General features: G+C 46.1%; 1 protein-coding gene across 1 annotated transcript; it reads left to right on the top strand.

Annotated features, from left to right (window-relative positions):
* The first annotated feature begins 340 nt into the window (after positions 1 to 340).
* Positions 341 to 15,188, top strand: LOC146784384 (gastrokine-1-like). Its single transcript, XM_085636310.1, has 6 exons — positions 341 to 442; positions 1,681 to 1,734; positions 9,257 to 9,394; positions 9,970 to 10,080; positions 11,975 to 12,113; positions 14,847 to 15,188. The coding sequence occupies exons 1-6, from the start codon at positions 431 to 433 to the stop codon at positions 14,939 to 14,941; spliced, it is 549 nt and encodes a 182-aa protein (XP_085492436.1). The 5' UTR covers positions 341 to 430; the 3' UTR covers positions 14,942 to 15,188.
* Positions 15,189 to 19,075: the final 3,887 nt, after the last annotated feature.

The following is a 19,075-nucleotide window of genomic DNA, read 5'->3' as shown; positions in this document are numbered from 1 at the left end:
ATGTAGTGCGTGATGGATCTCGGTGTATCTAAAATGCTCCGAATTAGCTAACTCATATTGTTGAGCAGAGAGGCAAACTTTTTCAGTTCAAGGCATTGTTAATGCAGCATTACAACAGTCTCTATACACAGAGACCAAAACTAATGGCTGTATCCTTGCATGCCTTTCCATGTACGGTTGTCAAGTGGAAAGAGTGTAGGGCGGTACTGAGTAAGAAGCCAAACCCCTCCTATTTGGTAAATAAATCTGGTTGATACCTGGGCTCTGCACACACATTTGTTAGATATGCAAATATTTTTATCTTGCAGGAGTGGGGAGCTTAATCACGCAGAGGTGTATAAAAGCAGTGCATGACCATCAGGCAGCCCAAGCTCTGCTGACATTGCTTCTCATCGTTATTGAGTCCTAGGGGTGTTACACAGTCAACAGGATGAAAGCGGGGGTAAGCATGCCTTCTTCTCCATATGGTTCAGTGTTAAATCTGTTTCAGAAGCATCCTTGAAAAAAAGGTGGCCTGCCAAAAATCTGTATTGCCATATCGCTACATCACATAGTGCTTTAAATGCATAATTCACTGTAAAACTGGTTACATGTTCTGTCTCACCAATGTTACAGGCGCTATAGGGAATCCGGGCCATGCCTTGTCGTTTTGCTTTACTTCTTTAAGACTGATAGAATCTTCTCTCTGGTTCTTTGCTGGCTTTTATTACAGGATCTTCTATAATGATTGGATATCAAAACACTAACAGGCATTATTTTGTTGACGCACTGCGGTGAGAATAAAGGCCACTTTTGAACTTTTAAGAGACAAAGGCCTTTATTCTGAGTGCCTCAGCTTTGGGTGCCGAAATAATGCTTGGGAAATACCAATACTGAATTTTCCTCGTGTTGTTTTGCCTCCTCATTCTGAAAGGTAATGTGCGGTATCTTCCTGTGTTACCACAGATTTTTATTTTTTCTCATTAGCTTTTCTTGAGCAAAATTCTCCAGGATTTTCTTGAGAATATCTGCACCGGGAAAGTGTTAAATGTGCAATAACTTCGCATAAGTTCCGATGTGAAATTGGGTACAAAAACCTTCTTGTGCCTTTTCGGAATTAGTGAGCGACTCAAAATGAGGAGCAATCTAGTGAGACATTTGGACATTCTGCAGTGTTTTCATCTGGGACTCCCTCCTGTCTTCTGCAAGCAGAAGTAGCTTTCTTTTCCAACCACAGGCGCCTCCACAGCGCTGGGTAACATACAACCCAGCCTTCACTGCATGTCTAATGGCTTTCATGTATATATGTTTTACTTAATTTCCGTCTGATGGACATATTGGTAGGGCTGGGGCAGATGACTCTGAAAGGCTGATATGGCTGGGGCAGAGGTAGTCATATGTCAGCTGGTGCCACTGAAATGCTGGCAGGTTTCTGGCGGACTCAGTCACATGCCAGACAAGGTGGTAGGGCTGAAGGAGAGTCACTTCTGTGTGCCTGTGGTGCTCTGATGGGCTGGTTTGGCCTTGTCCGAGTCAGTCGTATTTCGGGGTGGTGCCTCTGAGAGGCCGATAGGGCTTGGGAAGAGACCATGACGTTAGGTCGATGCCCTACAAAGGTCAAAAGATATATTTTGGCCATCATGGATGTTGTGGTATTGGTCGATGAGACAATGACATTAAATCTCTTCCTCTTCCTCACAGATCCTGGTCGGGGTGCTTCTGGGAGCCTTCTTGGCCACAGCGCTTGCTGATGAGGTAAGACCTGCAGATGAATAGAATGCCAGGACCGGCCCATCTGTACTGTACCGACCTCCGCCGCCTGACAGCCCTCTTTTCTTTTGTGTGTTTATGTTTATGGCTAAGCCTTTACATGAAGCGAAATATGCATCCTATAGGCCCCTTGCTCCCTCTTTCTCTCGAGCTCTCTTCTCCCCGCCCCATGTCTCTCCCCTCTTCAACTCTCTCCTCACCCAAGCTGCCTGTCTTTCAGTGCCTGTCTATAGGCTCGGTGTAATTTATTTCAAATCAAGTCAGACCTCACAGATCACAGACCTGGGTTCAGAGGAAGGTCGTAGAGTTTTGGAAAATTCCACAGCACACAAATGAATGAACCACACGTACGTGGGTTCGAGGGTATTCTTTGGGGCAGGATATGAATTCAAGGATAAAATGTCTTTGGTTGCAGGTCAGAGCCAGCTTTAGGGTGGGGCCAGCGGTGCGGCCGCACTGGGCGCTGACCTGCCTAAAGAGGGCCACTGACCTCAGGTGGGCGCTTTGTTTAGCAATAACTTTTGATTTAAAAGCACCTGCCTCAGAATTCCTTTTGTGTCCAGCTTTCAGGCAGCAATAAACAAGTCCAGATAACTCTTGTGATTAATGTTCCTGCTACAGAGAGAGATGTGAGTTTTGTTTGATGGCAGTTTTGACTCCCATAAAGTAGCACAGAGGGTTAATACGCCTGCTACAAATTACAGTACCATGCAGATCACAGATCTGTATATTATAGCTGAGTAGATTAGTAGATTCCAGCCTTTAGGAGTGCTTTAAAACAAATGAAATGTATGTGAGAGAGGGGCTATGGAGAGATGAGGGGCATGCATGATGGTAGCGACGGAATCCGAGGAGGAGGTCATGGGGTGGAGAAACACCAAAAAGGATTGTGGCAAATGGCACTGCCAGCGCTAAAGCGGGCTCTATTGCAGGTCTACTGTTTCTGCAATCCATATTCTTCTGAACCCAATCTCCAGCTGGTGAATAGGACAGCTTGGGACCCTTGTAGAGTGTGCACTGAGCTGCTGAGGAAGTCTCTCACACCTGCACAGCTAGCTGCAGCACCAGGCACTCCACCAGCTCAATGTCTTATGCCGACCCAATTGGCATCAGGGCACTTCGGTGCTTCCGCAGGGTTTCCTAGGGCATGTCGATCACCCGCCGCTAGGGTCCATGTGGTAAGCACACAGGGCAAGTTACAGACTCACGTGAGGTGATGCGAGAGAACAATCACTTTTGTGTCTCAGAAAGGAAGCAGGCTGGATGTTCCCTTCCTGGCAGTAGTGGTGTTACCTCTTGCCTTGCGTCGTCTGAAGAAGGGCCAGTGTGTTGCATATGGAGGAGGAGCCTTTATGTGCCCTAGGGGCTGGTAGCATTAAAATGGTGAGCTCTCCTGATTTTCCCACTGAGTACCCTGCAGAGTACTGTGGAATTCGGGATCCAATTGTCTCCCTTTGGTCTCCAGGGCCATCGCACGCTGCAGAAAGAGACTGGGGCCAGGATGACTTTAGGGGATCTGTACACTGGTGCTCAGCCAGGACAAGCCTAGTAAGTGCTTTAAATGTAAAAATAGAAGTGCAGGTACTCTGTGGCAGAGTACCTGCCTGTTTCCGAGAAGTGCCGGTAGTCTCCAATTAAAAGTAATACATTTCTCTTGAGAAGTGCCGGTACTCTCCCTCTCAAAATAAATTTAAACAAGCATTTACAATGCAATGGTCTCGGCATTGGTAAAGTTAGAGCTATTGGCATTGCTCATGACATTATTTTTGCTTATGTTTTTTGTTTTTAAAACATTTAAAGAAACGGCATTGTCATGAGCAATGCCAATAGCTCTAACTTTAACAATGCCGAGACCGTTGCATTGTAAATGCTTGTTCTGTGTGATGTGCTTTCTTACTGTCTCCTTCATGTTCGTCTCTTCCCCTTCAGTTTCTGTTGTCCGGCTTCTGCCTGCTCTTTCCTCCTGCGCTCACCAGCCTGCGTCTCTGCATTGCTTTCCCACCTGGCCTTGTGTTGCTTTGCGTCCTCTGAGGTACTGCTTTAGCGTTCCACCGCCCACCTACCACCAATGCTTCGCTTGTCCTGCCCATCAATCCGCTTAAAAAATGCTTATGCACCCAGGAATATAAGGAGACCAGTGGATCTTTAATGGGAGAATGGTGGAGTATAGACGAGACTCATTGGTGCCTTTGGTGTTAAGATTAGACGAGGAAATTGAGTATGGATTGACCTGGTAGCTTCAAACCACCATCAATGTTACCCTTCTGCCGGAAATGACGCACTTTCCTTTGCTCGCATTCGAACGTGTGACCTTCTCCTTGCCCCCAGGTTGAGCCATCCCTCCCCTATATCAGTTTATAAGGAGCACATCCCAAACTCAGCTGGATTGATGCTCATGCATCGACCTTGAGGAAGATGAAAGGCTGAGTCGGCTCAGCTAGGATACAGTCTGGCAGCAGAATGGCGCAGGGGATTTCTCAGTTTGTTTCTGTTTTGTCCACAGGGTGGCAGGATTGGAGACTGCCCCATTGGAGTAAGGATGCTGTCTGTTCACACGTGACACCAGCAATGTTTTGATTGGATTTTATATTTTTGTAGTGCTAACTAATGCCCGAGGGCGTGTAGGCGGCGGAGAGTTGTCTGGAAAGGAAAAGCAGCAGCTAGACCTCTACAGAGACAGTGATTTGTTTTTAAGCCATTTGAGGAAGTTTCAATATTATCTTGCACTGCGTGTCACATTGTGCACTAATGTGTTCTGGGAGGTTAGCGGTGGTGTGCCTGATTAGTAGGGGGTGCTGTTCTGGGAGGTTAGCGGTGGTGTGCCTGATTAGTAGGGGGCGCTGTTCTGGGAGGGTAGTGGTGGTGTGCCTGGTTAGTAGGGTGCGCTGTTCTGGGAGGTTAGGGGTGGTGTGCCTGGTCAGCAGGGGGTGCTGTTTTGTGTGGTTAGTGGAGACGTGTCTGGCCAGCAGGGGGGTTGTTCTGGGAGGTTAGTGGGGCGCTATGGAGGGCGCTATTCTAGAGGCGTATCTGGTCAGCAGGGGGCACTGTTTTTGGTGGTTAATGGAGGCGTGTCTGGCCAGCAGGGGGCGCTCTTCTGGTAGATCGGCGCCCTCCTGGTCCCAGAGAGCCTTCTGTGGCCCCTTCACGCATTTGCTGCATTGTTTGTGTAGCTGCTCACAGGGGGCTCGGTCTGTTATTTCCCGCTCTTGGTTTGTGTAGTTCACAGGTGAACAAAGAGGCTAAAAACTCCAGTGAGCACACAGGGTAAATAACTGGGCCCTCAGTGCACCTCTACCAGCAACTGCAGCAGTGGGGCCAGGGTGGCATGAGACGTGTGAAGAAATGTCAGGCACAGAGGCATGAGGTACACGACTGGCAGTGCAGAGGTGTCAGCCCTCGTCACCCCCCCACCCCTCCACCAGGAGGGCCTGGGCCTTTGTAATGTGATATTTTAAGACTCCTCCTCGAATTTTGCAGTGAGAGGGCCATATGTGAGCGCCCACCGGCTCGGATTGCTGTTTCATTCACACCCGGAAGCAAATGTTAAATACGGAACGTTGGAACCTTGTGTCGCTTTCAGTCCTTCAGCGAGGAAGCGGGTGATTCCGGCGGAAGTGACCTTCCTGTGTGTGCGCGTTTTGCTCGTCTGTTAGATGAGGGGGCATGTGGACTTCTCAATACAGTAATTTTCTCAGGAGCCATCGCTAGCCGAGACCTAAAAAGCATTGGCCGCAGCACATAATGATTTACAAATGAAATACTTCTTAAAAGTCTCCTCTCCAACGGGCATCCCACACCTTGCCAAAGCCCTAAGCACAGTTCAAGACCGGATGGCTTCCCATCGTTTAAAACTGAACCCAAAACTTCCAAAACTGAATTCCGTCTTATTTCTTCATTGAACTCCGCCTTAAAAGTAAACAAACTATTATCAACAGTGCAAAATCCTAGGGAGTCATATTAGATTAAGGCTCAATTTACAAGCACAAACCAACACCATTGCCAGAAATGTAAGCTATCTATTGTATCTACTCTGGGGAATTTGCAGCTACATTCCTCAGCAGGGTTTTACGTTTCTTGGTCAATCACTGGTGCTAACGAGAACCGACTACAGTAACTCTCCCCTGACTGATCTTCTCAAGATTCATCTCATTCCTCTAAAATCAGTCCTACATTCAGCAGCACGCTTCCTCTATGGGGCTAAAAACAATGCCCATGTTTTATCGATACTGGTTACTCTGCACAGGCTGTCCGTTGAATTACTCATAAATATGCGCCACATGCGTGGCACCAGTCCACATGCTATTACACAATTCTACGACTGCTTCAATTTATATAATAATCCAATGTACTTGGCTCATTTAAATGTGCCAACGTCTTCGGTTAATGTCATTTTGTACCTCCCTATAAAACATGCCTTTTGCATAGAGATTATGCCACAGTGCACTGTGTAGTGCTTACTCTACTCACGGCGCCTAGAAGCCCCGCACTCACCGCTTCCTGCGCTTTTCTTCCTTCTTTTGTTTACCTGCCCAAAGACAAGCGTAAGGGGAAGCCTCGAGGGCGGGTCTCGCACCACTTCCGGCATCCTATTGGCCAATAGCATACGCGGCAGATGCTCAAGGACACGCCTCCTGCCCCAGAAAAGGGCACATCAGGCGGCCGTTTTGAACTTGCTAAACCTGGATTTCAGTATAAAAGGAGCATCCGGCACCCGTATTACCTAATTTACAGAATGTTGAAAATAATACTAGATTCGCTCAAAAAACTTTTGAGTAATAGGTATTTGTTCCAAATGCATTTTATTTGTAAATACTTTGAAACATTATTTGTTGAAACTTATTAAAGAAGATATTGCAGGAATCATGCTGAAATCAAAACGAAATGCATTTTTTCCCGTTTGCTCTACCTGACAATGCCATTAACTTTCCATTTCCTTCCAACCCTGTCCTTCAAAGATGGCCGCTTTCAACGCTTTTTTCTCCAGGAAGTAGGCGCGGCTGGTAGTCGGTGTGACTCCAGAGCTCGGCGCACGAGCGTGCCAGAAGCTGCGGGTGGCCGGTAGCTAAGGACCACAGAAAGACACAGTGAGCGGCATAGAGATGGACGACAGACTCTAGCGCTGCGAAGGCAGGGAGAGAAACAGTGAAGAGGGCCAGGAAGGGAGCAACGGAGGGGGCAGAATTAGATTGGACGGCGATGGGGGGGGGGTTCGGGGGACGGTAGAACGGGAAAGGCAGAAGGGGACATTTTATAGGTCATTAGATTCAAAGGGGAGACTGGAAAAGCTCCGAAAGTAAAAGCGATAGCGTGTGTGCGCGGGAGCAACGCCGGGGCACCACCGCCTTTCTCCGAGGCACAGCAGAAAATGCCTCGGAGAAAGGGAGTGTCCTTTTCGGATTGGGGGGCGTGTTTTGCTGTTGTCTCCTCCCTGAGACTTCTCGCAAAAAACACGCCCCCCGATCCGAAAAGGACGGGGCAGGATCAGAGTGACGGGACCTCTTCTCCAATGGCTGGCCAGCATTTACTAGGCCAGCCAATGGAGAACAGGGAAGAAGAGGGGCGGGTTCAAGCCCCTCTTCACCCAAGTCATTATGTCTCACGAGCGAGACTGCGCAAGCGCAGCCATCGCTAGCCGAGACCTAAAAAGTGCTGGTACTCCATACTGGACGGTACCGGCCCATTTAAGGCACTGAGCCCCCTTGGTCCACGAGGGCCCTGTTCCAACCCTAGAACCGCCCACCCCACACAGGACTCCACAAAAGTCTCACTCACTTCACCCACAATTCCTATCTCCCAGAGGACTGCAGGTCAAAGCCCCGCACCCACGGTTTGCCCCTTCAGTACCATGGAATCTTCTGGAACATTCACTCTTCCGTCACAGGCAGCCACACCCCTGCAGATGATAAGCCAATCAAACACCTGCAAGCGATGTCACTCATCCCAGAGTGGGCCCACACACACTTCCAGCAGCACCTCCGGCCTGCTTGTAGGTTCACCGGGCTCTCGCAGCCATGTAAACACGACGCCTTCTTCACAACACCTTAAACAAATACCAAGAGTGAAAAGCCCCCTTAAATAGTTATTATAAAAATGTGCTACATGTTTTTTGTAGAATAAAGAAATAGCCCTTGATATTCGTCTACCCACAACTTCAATAAAATATAACGAGAGTAATATTAATTGTTCATTGTTGACAAAAGTCACTGGACTCCAGAGTGTACTGGTCTGGAGTGGGCTTGTTCGATTTCTCATCACTACGTTTCAGTAATAATGCGCCCTCGTCATTGTGCCCGGAACAAAGACGCCTGATTTTGTAGAGATGAGCTATTTAAATACACGAGTTTGTTCATTCATTCATTCATTCGCTCGTTTGTTCATTAATTTGTCTAGAAAAATAAATAAGTATTCCTTCGTTGCTTTACATCCCTTATCAGATTCACTTTCGGAACACTACAGAGGGCATTGTTGTTTTTATTCCATTTTCAAATAAAAATATGTACAAAATTATTTGTCCATCTAAAGCAATGTCATTCATTGAATTAACATTCTCGAACAAACATATGTGAAAATGAATGTAGCTCTCACGAGCTTTCTAGTTGCTTCAGCGCTTTGTGATGATTTCAAAGTGGCCATCATTGGAGAAAATTTGCTGTTAAGGAAAAACTCTCCTCCTAAAATGTCATTTTCAATCTATGAATGGTGTTTATTAACGAAAGCACGGAAGCTGCTACGTAATATACCAAAGGACGGCACTGCTGCATAATCTAGTAAGGCATTTCGGTGCCTTACTACAGCCTGGTTGTAAATTTACTACAAAGGCTTACAAAACTGCCTGTGTATCGATTTATGGAGATGAAAACTGCCTGTGTATCGATTTATGGAGATCTACCCTGGGCAACATGACATTTTTCCTTTCACGCTGGAAATTCTCGCACCGTTTCTGTGTGCAATGCTCTCGTAGATCACAGTATGCTGATTCAAAAATTGTTTTGTGCACGTAAATTGAATTTAGCTGCTCAAAGAAAAAAATGTAATCGTAAATTCCCAGTCCTGGTTCGCAAAAATCATTTTAATCGCACAAAGTAAACTTGGGAACACAGACCTTCTAGTAGTATTGTTGAATTCCCATATTTGCAAATTTGCACTTTTTCTAATCAAATGCATTGCATATCGCTTTAGTTACCCCACCCAATCTGTAAGCATGTGGTCGGTTGCCCATAATTCTGCTTCAATCCCATAAATGCAAGTGTGCACGACAAACGTGCTACACCGCGAAACAAAATGAAGAACAGGGAGATGATTGAAGCATTCATTCAAGTAATTGGCACTGGACATTGATGCAATGTACCAATCAAGTAATTGGCACTGGACATTGATGCCATGCAAAGTAACATAATCTAAACTCTAAATGAAGTTCACAGAGGTCCAAATGTTAAATGGCTCAGCTTTGTGTTTACCCCACACTTTGTTAGTGTTTACCATAGTGTCTTGTGTCTTCTCTCTCCAGGGAATCCAGATCATAAACCAAGGGAATGATGGAGGCAGTGTCTACCAGACGGTCAACGTCAACAGAGAAGTCAATGTGGTTAATTTAAACGTTTACTCTGGACGTCACACGAGCAACGTCGTCCTGGATTACAGCCAGGTAAGATTAAAGCCTATATGAGCATCTGTTCCCATCAACATATATTGAGTTTGTCATCACTGACCATAGTGACGAAGTAATACAATGTTAAGAGACTGCCGCCATGGTTACTTGGATGAAAGGTACACCCCCTTACACTCTCTTATGACAGTCTTCACTAATAACCCTCAAAGTTTTAGCACTAGCAAACCCAGCACAAGACCTGTCCACCTTCACCACAGTGGATTTTGTGAACATTGGGTAGGGGTCTTGAAGTAATTGTCACTATACAATACACTTAAGCAGTTAAATTAACAGAGCATTGGGTAACAGGGCAAGCAGAACCTCTCAAATGCAAAAGATGATTTATGACAGAATATTATAATCAGAAATATAGTTTGTTGTGAATATCACGTCTAAAAATCGTTTACCCATTGAGTGTAAATTTTCTATTATTAACGCCAAATGGGCTATATTTTTGTGAACAATATTTAGGACACAATATTTATATCAGACATTATTCTGACAACAAGATTCTGATACCACATCAAAAAGACAGCGGGAGCTCACCACTGCTTTCTTTCTTCATTTTACAGAACATCATCGCTTACCACATGCCCTACAAAGGCATCTGCGTAGTTGCCCGTATGCACCTTAGCTCCTTCCCATCACTTGGCCGATTTGAAGAATTTATTCACAGCAGGAAGGTAAGTTTGGGGTGTGGTATGTGTCATCTGATTATTCAGCAAATTTGCTCTAATGTGTGATCTTGCACACAATGGTTTCTGAAGTATTTAGCTCATATCATACTTCTCCACAGATAATCTATAGAAGTTATACAACATTAACTAATCAGACAGGGCGGCTCCTCCCCTAAGGTGGAGAGGCATCGTCCCGCTGCTTTGCAGTAACTGAAATAAAGGAAACATAAAATTATAATAACTTAATATTATTATCATATTATGTTTCCCTGCTGCAGCAGCATTGCGGGTGGGCAGGGCTGCTCTGCTTTCAGAGCAGGAAAGGGGAGGAGTCTGTTGCACTCCCTATGTTTCGACCAGCCAAACAGTCATGTGCACTTTGCATATTCTCCACCCAGGCTGCAATCCAGCCTGGGTGGAGGACATGTCCAGATCCCCACTCCACGTCTGAGCACCAAACCACGGCGCTCAAACCAATCACAATGCTGCGTTGCAGGCTGTGATTGGCTATGGGGAGCCGGGTGCTTCCTGCTTCCCTGTTCCGTCTGGAGAGACGACGGAGGGATGGCAGAGGAGAGACCCAGCAATTAGGTGCATTGTTTTCCTTATTTTCAACACACTCACACCACCACAACCCCACCCCCCTGCTCCCGATCCCTGCCGGCAGCCACTGTAATCAAATATTAATTTTCCATAATTTCCCTAAAAACATGACCAAAAATGGGAATGGATGAGTCCTCTTTAAAGCAAAGAGTGAAAAAGAGCATTGTTTCTAAGATACTCAAATTTGTGTTGAATCTAATTCATTCTTACAGCAGCTTGTGGAGCTGAATGCTTTAAACCACACACAGACCTCAAGCTTCTAGAGTCAATGAAATCGCACAGCTGAGCAGCGGGAAAAATGAATTATATACACTAAGAACACGACGCCATTATAAAGTACATTCTACCTATTCATCAACATAGTATTAAAAAAAAGTATGATAAAGAAATTTATCATCATAGATTTTCTAATATAATTAAGGAATGATACCATCCTCCAAAGAAGAATATACTTGTACCTCTTTAGTTTCCACACTTACCCTTCCACTGTCAAGATTTTTTTCACAAACAATCATTAGTTTTAGACTTGTCATGATTAAGGTTAATACCATACATATCGTTATTTTGCAACAATTTGTATAGCCTCATTTAGAGCACATTTGAGGTGCAGTAACTATTTACAAACACATCTACTTTCCTCACTATATCAATCTCCTTGTCTCATAACTGGGGGGAAAGATTAATTGATTCCACTATATCTGAAGAGGCTGGAGGTGTAACGCAGCATTCCTTAAGACCACAATGTTTTTTTAAATATTTGAAATACTGCCCATGTAGGTCAATCAGATGCATTCTAATGTTTCTGAGTAAGGCGCTATCAGCTGGGAAGTAAACCCGCATTGGGTCTCCATGCCATGCTCAAAAATTGTCTTATCTGGTGCACCAATATCATCAATATCCCATAATTTCATTAACATATTATTTGCAAACAATCTTATCTGCCATCGTTATGTTACCTGCTGACAATCACATCTTATTTTCGCTCTATATTTTATCTGCCAACAATTAGGTCTTCTAAACTGTCTCTGCCAACAATATCCTATTTGTTATAAAAAATAACGCCTCAGTTATCAGTATCTTATATGACATCAATAATATCGTACCTGCTATCGATGATAGCCATTGGCTGTCAATATCTGATCCTCAGAAATACTATCTTATCTGCTGCCAACAGTATCTCACTTGTCATCAATATATATTACACGTGGCGGTCTATAATATCTTGTCTGGTCTCAATCATATATCAGCTGGCATCATTTTCTCATTGACCTATTTCTGTGTCCCTCTCATCCAACAGGACAAGAAGAAGGACCTCGAGGCTCTGCGAAAGCACTACCAGATCACCGATGACCAGGTCACCAACATGGCACAGTTCACCGGCGCTGTCCGCGGCCTCTGCTGGGGCGTCCCAACCTACTGGGCTGTTGAGTATGAACGTAAGTAGACCATAGATGACAAGGACAATGTCTCCTTGGAAACCACTGTCCTGTTACCTAAGTATGGTTGAAAGGCATCGGGTGAGGATGCAAGGAAATTGAAACTTGGGGTGTAAAAGGAGAGGGTCCATGGGGTGATGATGCCATGGGAGAAGGGACTGGGGCTCTGGGCACTCTCAAGCTGAGCTGCAACATTAGTCGTGGGAGAGAAGTGAATGGTATAATATTAATAAGGCTGAACATGTTATGGCACCCACCACAGACTGGATCGTTTCTTTCCACTTAAATAATAAGAAATGGGTGTTCTTTTTAGCCAGCTCAATGCTTCCCATGCCAAGGGCCTCAGGAAGGTGAAATGCTGAGCTCGTCTTTCTAGAACTGAGTCCTGCTGAAACCTACCATTTGCAAAAAGCTTTACGGAAGGCTGTTAATCAGTGGTTATCTCGTGCAGGTGGTCGCAGGTGGTTGGCATGAGTCAAATAAAGAGACAAGGGGGCAGATTTATGAGCCCCTTGCGCCACTTTTGCGTCACTTTTCCCATGTTAAAAGTGACGCAAAAGTGGCGCAAGGGGCTCATAAATCTGCCCCAAGATGTATAAAGTGGTGGAAGAAAGAGGCATGAGATGGAATCAACACTATAACGTTTGGTGGTTGGCAAACACAGTCTTCAGAAGCAGTAGTTGTGGTTCCTAGGAAAACTTTTGGGCTACTGCACTTTATGGTATTTTCTAATTAAGCACTGTTGTCAACCCACCAAAACATCTTGCCAGCCAAAAAGCATAGGCAACATGAACCTTGGGGCAGCGTGAGCTGGCACCAGCATACAGCTGGTGCCCGCTTGCCAGGAGAAGGAAACACAAGTCAAGACAAAAATATAAGATCTGAGGAAAATGTGCTTACAAAGGAGTTTTGAGGCAGTGCAAGGAGAGCAAGGGTGGGTCTTGTTGAAATTGCTTTAAAGAGCCTTTGGGAAGCATCAAAAACAATAAATAGGCCAACCCGTATATTTTTCTTTAAGACTTAAGAGTGTCTTGATGTAGGCCTCAAGCCAGAACCACCAAGGCCCGTCTTGGCAACAAGACAGCTTCCATATTCAATTATGTTCAGGAGAACAGAAAAATATCTCAGCGAGTTAGTGCACCTACAGAAAAGACCTGCAAAAACTAGTAAGACACGTTTTAATTCCGTGAAAAAACAGCTCAGACTTTCTCACATCCAAGGTCATTCCTTTGAAAACAAAAGCTGCTGTTCACAGTGTCAGAGAGTTGCAGGAGAATAGGCAGGGCAACTGTAGTTATGCGGTTATGCAGTAGCGGCATTTTCCGTACAATTGTAGATTTGTCACATGTGCTATATAATTCATAATCTACTGCATAATTTCCAGATGCCTGTGTGTCGTGGTGAGATTGTTTTTGTGCAGGAAGGGGCACCTTCCTGCCTAAAAACATACAATTGAGGTGGTTTCCTCTTCCAATGCGTGCTGTGGAATGCAGCACGCATTGAACGAGGAAAAAAACGAGGAGAAATGAAAACATTTCTCCTCATTGCACCTCGCTACGCCACATAGCATTCTGACGCATTTCCAGATTCACGATTTCTCGTAAATCTGGAAATGCATCAGTGGACATGGGTGTTGCGTGGGATCACCCACAGCAACACCCATGGCACGCCCCTAACATGCAAAGTGTTGCGTGAACAGGGGCGATATTTACAAACACAGGTTAAGTCACGCAGAGTGACTTTACCTGTGCTTGTAAATATCACTCAGCAGGCTGCGCCGCCGGTGCGTCACACAACGTGATGCAACGGCGGCGCATAGGGGCTTGTAAATCTGCCCCAGGGTCTGGAAGAAAAGAGAACTTTCCTAACTTGGTCCCAGCATTGCTACAAACTGGTAAAATGAAAGGAAAACTTTGAACTCAACCAGGTAAATGGAAAGTGCATCATTGCCCAACTCGCCCTCACCTTCCAACCACCATCAATGGTATATGGTACCTATACTAATAATGCTGCAATAATGAACTAAATTTGATGCTGCATAGAGACCAACCCCAGAAACATTGCCTCCTCATCCATCTTCCTCATCCCAGTCCTGACGTGCTCAAGGGGAAATGGCTCGAGAATGACTAGGACTCAGAGTAATGAAGATTACCACTAAGTTATCAGAACGTTTCCTCTGGTATAGGATCTAAGGGAACAGCTAGAGCCCAACTTAAACTGCTGGCTGCTGGCTGCTGGCAGATAATAGGAAATGTGCACTGTGAAGACCAGAGGCCATGTTCCACTGTGCACATTGGTGTCTGACATTTTTGCTCCAATAGCAATGCCTTAATCATTGGTTGGGTAAGCAAAAACACATTTCACGTTCATGGCAAGTGCTAAATATCGCTTTCCCGTGAACAGTCAGTGTAAATGTTAATTGTACTCTGGCTAATTGGTGAAGACACTACAAAGTTACCAGTAGCATACCAATGGTGCCCTAACCTTTAAACCAAGAAAGGGAAATGAGCTGCTTCCCCTCTGGTTAGGTCATGAAAGACAGCCATAACTTGGGTGCAGTCCCACTGCACCTCCTACACTTTTGGTAGCAACAATACTGAAAATGAGTCTTGCAGTGGAATCCTGTATGTATTTGGGCACAGGGGTATCCCCCGTCCCTACAATTTCTCAGTGATTGTATTGAGAATATATTCGGTTTTTGGCAATCGCTCACCCTTGTTTTTTTAATTACAGCCAGCCAAAGACAGGGCATCGGTGCAGGCGGATGCGCTGGAGCCAAGTTCCTGTTCCTGGAGATAGGGCTGTGCGGAGGGATACATCTCTTCTAAGTGCGACGTGTCAAGATTTCTGCCAAGCTGCCCTGCAGTCACAACAGCCTGTACAAGATGTCTGCACTATTCAAGTATGCAAGTCAGAAGATTCAATGTTCTGATGGGTACCACTGCGCATAATAACACGATGAAGAAGGGGTGTTCATAACAAGGCTGGCTGAAAAAGACATGCTTACTCCCCTGCAATGTTTACATCCAGCAATAAATGCAATCAAAGTTTAATAAATCAGTTTGATCTCGCTGAGCTGATGTATTCTTTTTATTTTTGTGAACATGACCTGTCAAATTTACCCCCCCCCCCAAAATGGAACCCATACCTAGACTCATCCTAGTCCAATACATCAATCAATCAATCAATCAGGAATTATAAAGCGCGGCTAATCACCCTATAGGGTATACAAGCCTTGCAGGCCAGAAGGCTTTTTCAAACAGCCAGGTCTTGAGAGCCATTCGGAGTTCTGGAAGAGAGGTGATGGTCGAAAGGTGCGTGGGAAGGCTGTTCCAGAACTTTGCTGCGATGTGGGAGATGAAGCGCCGTCCACTTCTGCTTCGGTAGATGCAGGAAGTATGGGCAAGTGAAAGGGAGGTGGAGTGTAGTCTTCTCAATGGTTGGTGGAAGTTCAGGCAGTGGTTAATGTTGGCGGGTCCTTGGTTGTGTAGAGCCTTGTGTGTGTGTGTGACAGCAGCTTGAATTGGCATCTCTTCTGTACGGGGAGCCAGTGGAGTTTTATGAGGTGGGGTGAGATGTGGGTTAATCGGGGAAGGCTGAATATGTGGCTGGCTGCAGAGTTCTGCATTGCCTGAAGTCTCTGTAAAGGTTTTGCAGCGATTCCTACATAGGGGGCATTGCCGTAGTCCAGTCAGCTGGTGATGAGGGCTTGTGTCACAGTGCGTCACACGTGTAGGGGTAGCCACTTGAAGAACTTACGTAGCATGCGCAGAGTGAGGAAGCAGATGGAGAAGATGGAATTGATCTGTGATTTCATGGTGAGCTTGATGTCAATGATGATTATGAAGTTTCTGGCAGGGTTGGAAGGAGTGGTTGCGGGTCCTAGTTCTGATGGCCACCAGAAGTCATTCTATGTGTTGCTGCTGTTGCCAAAGATCAGTACTTCCATCTTGCCTATGTTCAGCTGCAGGCAGTTATTCTTCATCCAGTCGGCGACGTTTGTCATGCATCTGTGGAAGTTGGTTCTTGTGGTGGCGGGGTGGTCGGTCAGTGAGAGGATGAGTTGGGTGTGGTCTGGGTAGGAAATTGTAGGAGAGTAGGATCTGCACTTATGTTGCCCCCACTTTTTTTCTGATGTATACACTGGCTTCTGGCTATAGTCTGGCTGGGTCCCTGCTAATCAGGGCCCCGGTTCTCTGTTCTCTCTACTTGGTGTGCATATTAGATGCACTAGTGATTGGATACTGTGGTACCTTATGAGCCCCTAGTATATGGTACCTTAGGTACCTAGGGCATTGGTACTTCACAGGCCTACCAGGGGCTGCAGCATGTATTATGCCACCCCTGGGAAGCATTCTCAATCGGACACCACAGTCCTGCTACTGCAGCCTGTGTGAGGTAGTGTTAGCACTCCTCACTGAGGTATAGGTTCTTATATCTCACCATACACACACATATAAACCTATCAGCCACCCCTATAGCAGGCCCTATCAATCCTGAGGGCAGGGTGCTTGGTTTACTATGTGAGGGGGTGCCTCTGCATGAGCAGGACCCCTCTCCAGCTGACAGAGTCTATTCTCTGTGGCTGTTTGTGGATGCGGTTAAACCATATACTCTTAAGTGCATTATAACCTTGAGGTAAATGCTAACTTTGGAATGACTGCATCAAAACATGTTGTGTTTGGTGTCATCAAAGAACTTGGAATCATACCCCCACACCAGTAACTGGTGTGGGAGTATGATCCCACACTTCTAGAGGGGACGACATGTACCCACTAAACTTAAACGACAGAAATCTGAAAGAGCCCTGGCATCACAAAATGGATGCCACCAGCACAGACACTGGGCTGCCCTCCTGCTGCTGACTGAAACTCGCAGTGGAGGAAGCTCAACAATAGGCATCCTGTCACAGGGAGGTGTCACCACCTTCCAGACAGGATTTAGTGTATTGGAGCTGGGTGGGTGCACTCCTAGAGTGCTTTGAAGTCCTGCACTGGGTGAGCAGTAGGCTCCTCTGTGCATATGCCAGCTCAAACCGGTTCAGGGGCTACCTGTCCCTGCTCTGGCGCGAAACTGGATGAAGGGAAGTGGGTGTAACCACCCCCTACCCTGACCCTCCTAGAGGAGTGGTCATAAAGCTAGTCCCTCCCTTATCTTCACTATGAGATAGCAAGCATTGCCATTGCAAAGCAGATAACCCTGGACGACGCTCTACAAAGAAGAATCCTGGCCCTTCAACGTTCCACTACCTTTGGAATACAGAAGAATCTCCCTTGGAGTCAAGGAGTGACTCCCCTGCTTGGCAGGCACCAAAAACCTTAATCAATGGTTGCAAACTTTCTCGCTGCCCCAGAAGTAGATTTCCTGACTTCTTGACAACCATTTTGAGTCCCCAGCAAAGCTGTGGCAAGTGGACCCCACGAGTGATGAGGAACAGCAATACCCGGGGACTGTGCAATATTGTCGAGTGCAATCCCTTCGCAACGTTCAACGAACTTGTGCCTTGGACCATTTGTGGCCCAAGCCTCCAGCAGGTTTTGCAGTGAAAATCAGAGGCTTACCCCATCCCGAGTGACCGTGGGCTCCTGTGAAGCATTTCCTGAAGAGGTGTCTTTCCGAGCAATTGCCTATTAGCTAGTGGGTCCCACGAAGACTTTCTTATCAACTACAAGGGCTCCTCTGGTTGCTCCAGGTCTGCCCTCACTCACCCTCATAGGGTGAGTCCCTCAGACCTTGCTGGTCTGCATCATCGACTTTCTTCAGTCTACACAAGACTTACAGTTGCCAAGGCTTGTTGGCTCCAATCCGGTTGCTGACACCGCCATCAGCTGCAAACATCGTGGGACACTCCAAATCCAGCTGCTGGTCATCATCAATCCTTCCTGGACCTCGTGAGCGAAGAGTCAAAACACCATTGATGACCTGAAATCACGCGACATCTATGGTCATCCATCTTCATGGCCACCGGTCACTGGCAAGTGACCTTGAACACTGTCCCTTCAATTTTCAGGTCTTCTGCATCTTGAATCCACCTTCGGATTCCACCGGACACTTCTTCAGTCGACGCAAGCAGCAAGTCTTCTTTGGTCTCCATAGAAAACAGCGACACGACCCGACACCAAAAGACACCTATGCACCCTGCTTCCCTGGGTGAGGCAACTCGTGCACTCCGGTGCCCTAGTGTGTGTTGGCCCTCGAAGTACTTACCTTGCAAGTGGCTTGCTTTTGGACTTCCTCGAAGTATCCTAGAACTTTAAAAATCAAACCGCGACTTGCTCCATTGTAATCAATAGGGAACCCACGGCTGTGTTCACACACTGCACGCGTCTCCCGTGGGCTTGTTACTTACCTGCTAACACTGCAGTAGTGAAGCCCCAGCGATTCCCCAGGCCCTAGGCCTTGTCATTTTGCAAGTCGACTTTGTTATACCATTTTTGTAGTATATGGTCTGGTACGCCCCTAGGGCTCCAGCCATATTTTTGCTTAATTGATTGTGAAACGTTGACATTTGAATGTGTACCTGGCTTCTAATCTCATAAAGAGATGAGTAAAGTGTGTCTAGTAATAAATACATATATATTTGATATATATACCTTTGTGGTGCTCTTTCATTTGGTAATTCAAGAGATTATAAGGTAAAACAAGCTGCTTTACATTCCTCTGAGACTTAGCCTGAAGGCTGCTCTCCACAGCTACCACTAGGATAGCTTTCTTTAAAAGGTTGTCTTAAACCTATCTACCATAAGAGTCGAAATGGACTGGTGCAAGGTGGCCAATATATCTAGTGACCAGCATATGCCAGGCCAATTTCTCACAGAAATTATGTTGAAACCGTGGGATCTGACAATGCGGGGTCATATATGCGTTGAAGAGCGAGGGATGAGTCCTGGGGGACAAAAAAGGTGATCTCCTTGGGTTTAGAGGTGAAAGGTGGGAGGTGAATACTCTGGGTTCTTCCGCTG

Source organism: Triturus cristatus, chromosome 11, assembly GCF_964204655.1.
Source record: "Triturus cristatus chromosome 11, aTriCri1.1, whole genome shotgun sequence".
In the NCBI taxonomy this organism is placed as follows: Eukaryota; Metazoa; Chordata; class Amphibia; order Caudata; family Salamandridae; genus Triturus; species Triturus cristatus.
This window is presented reverse-complemented; position numbering and strand designations above follow the sequence as displayed.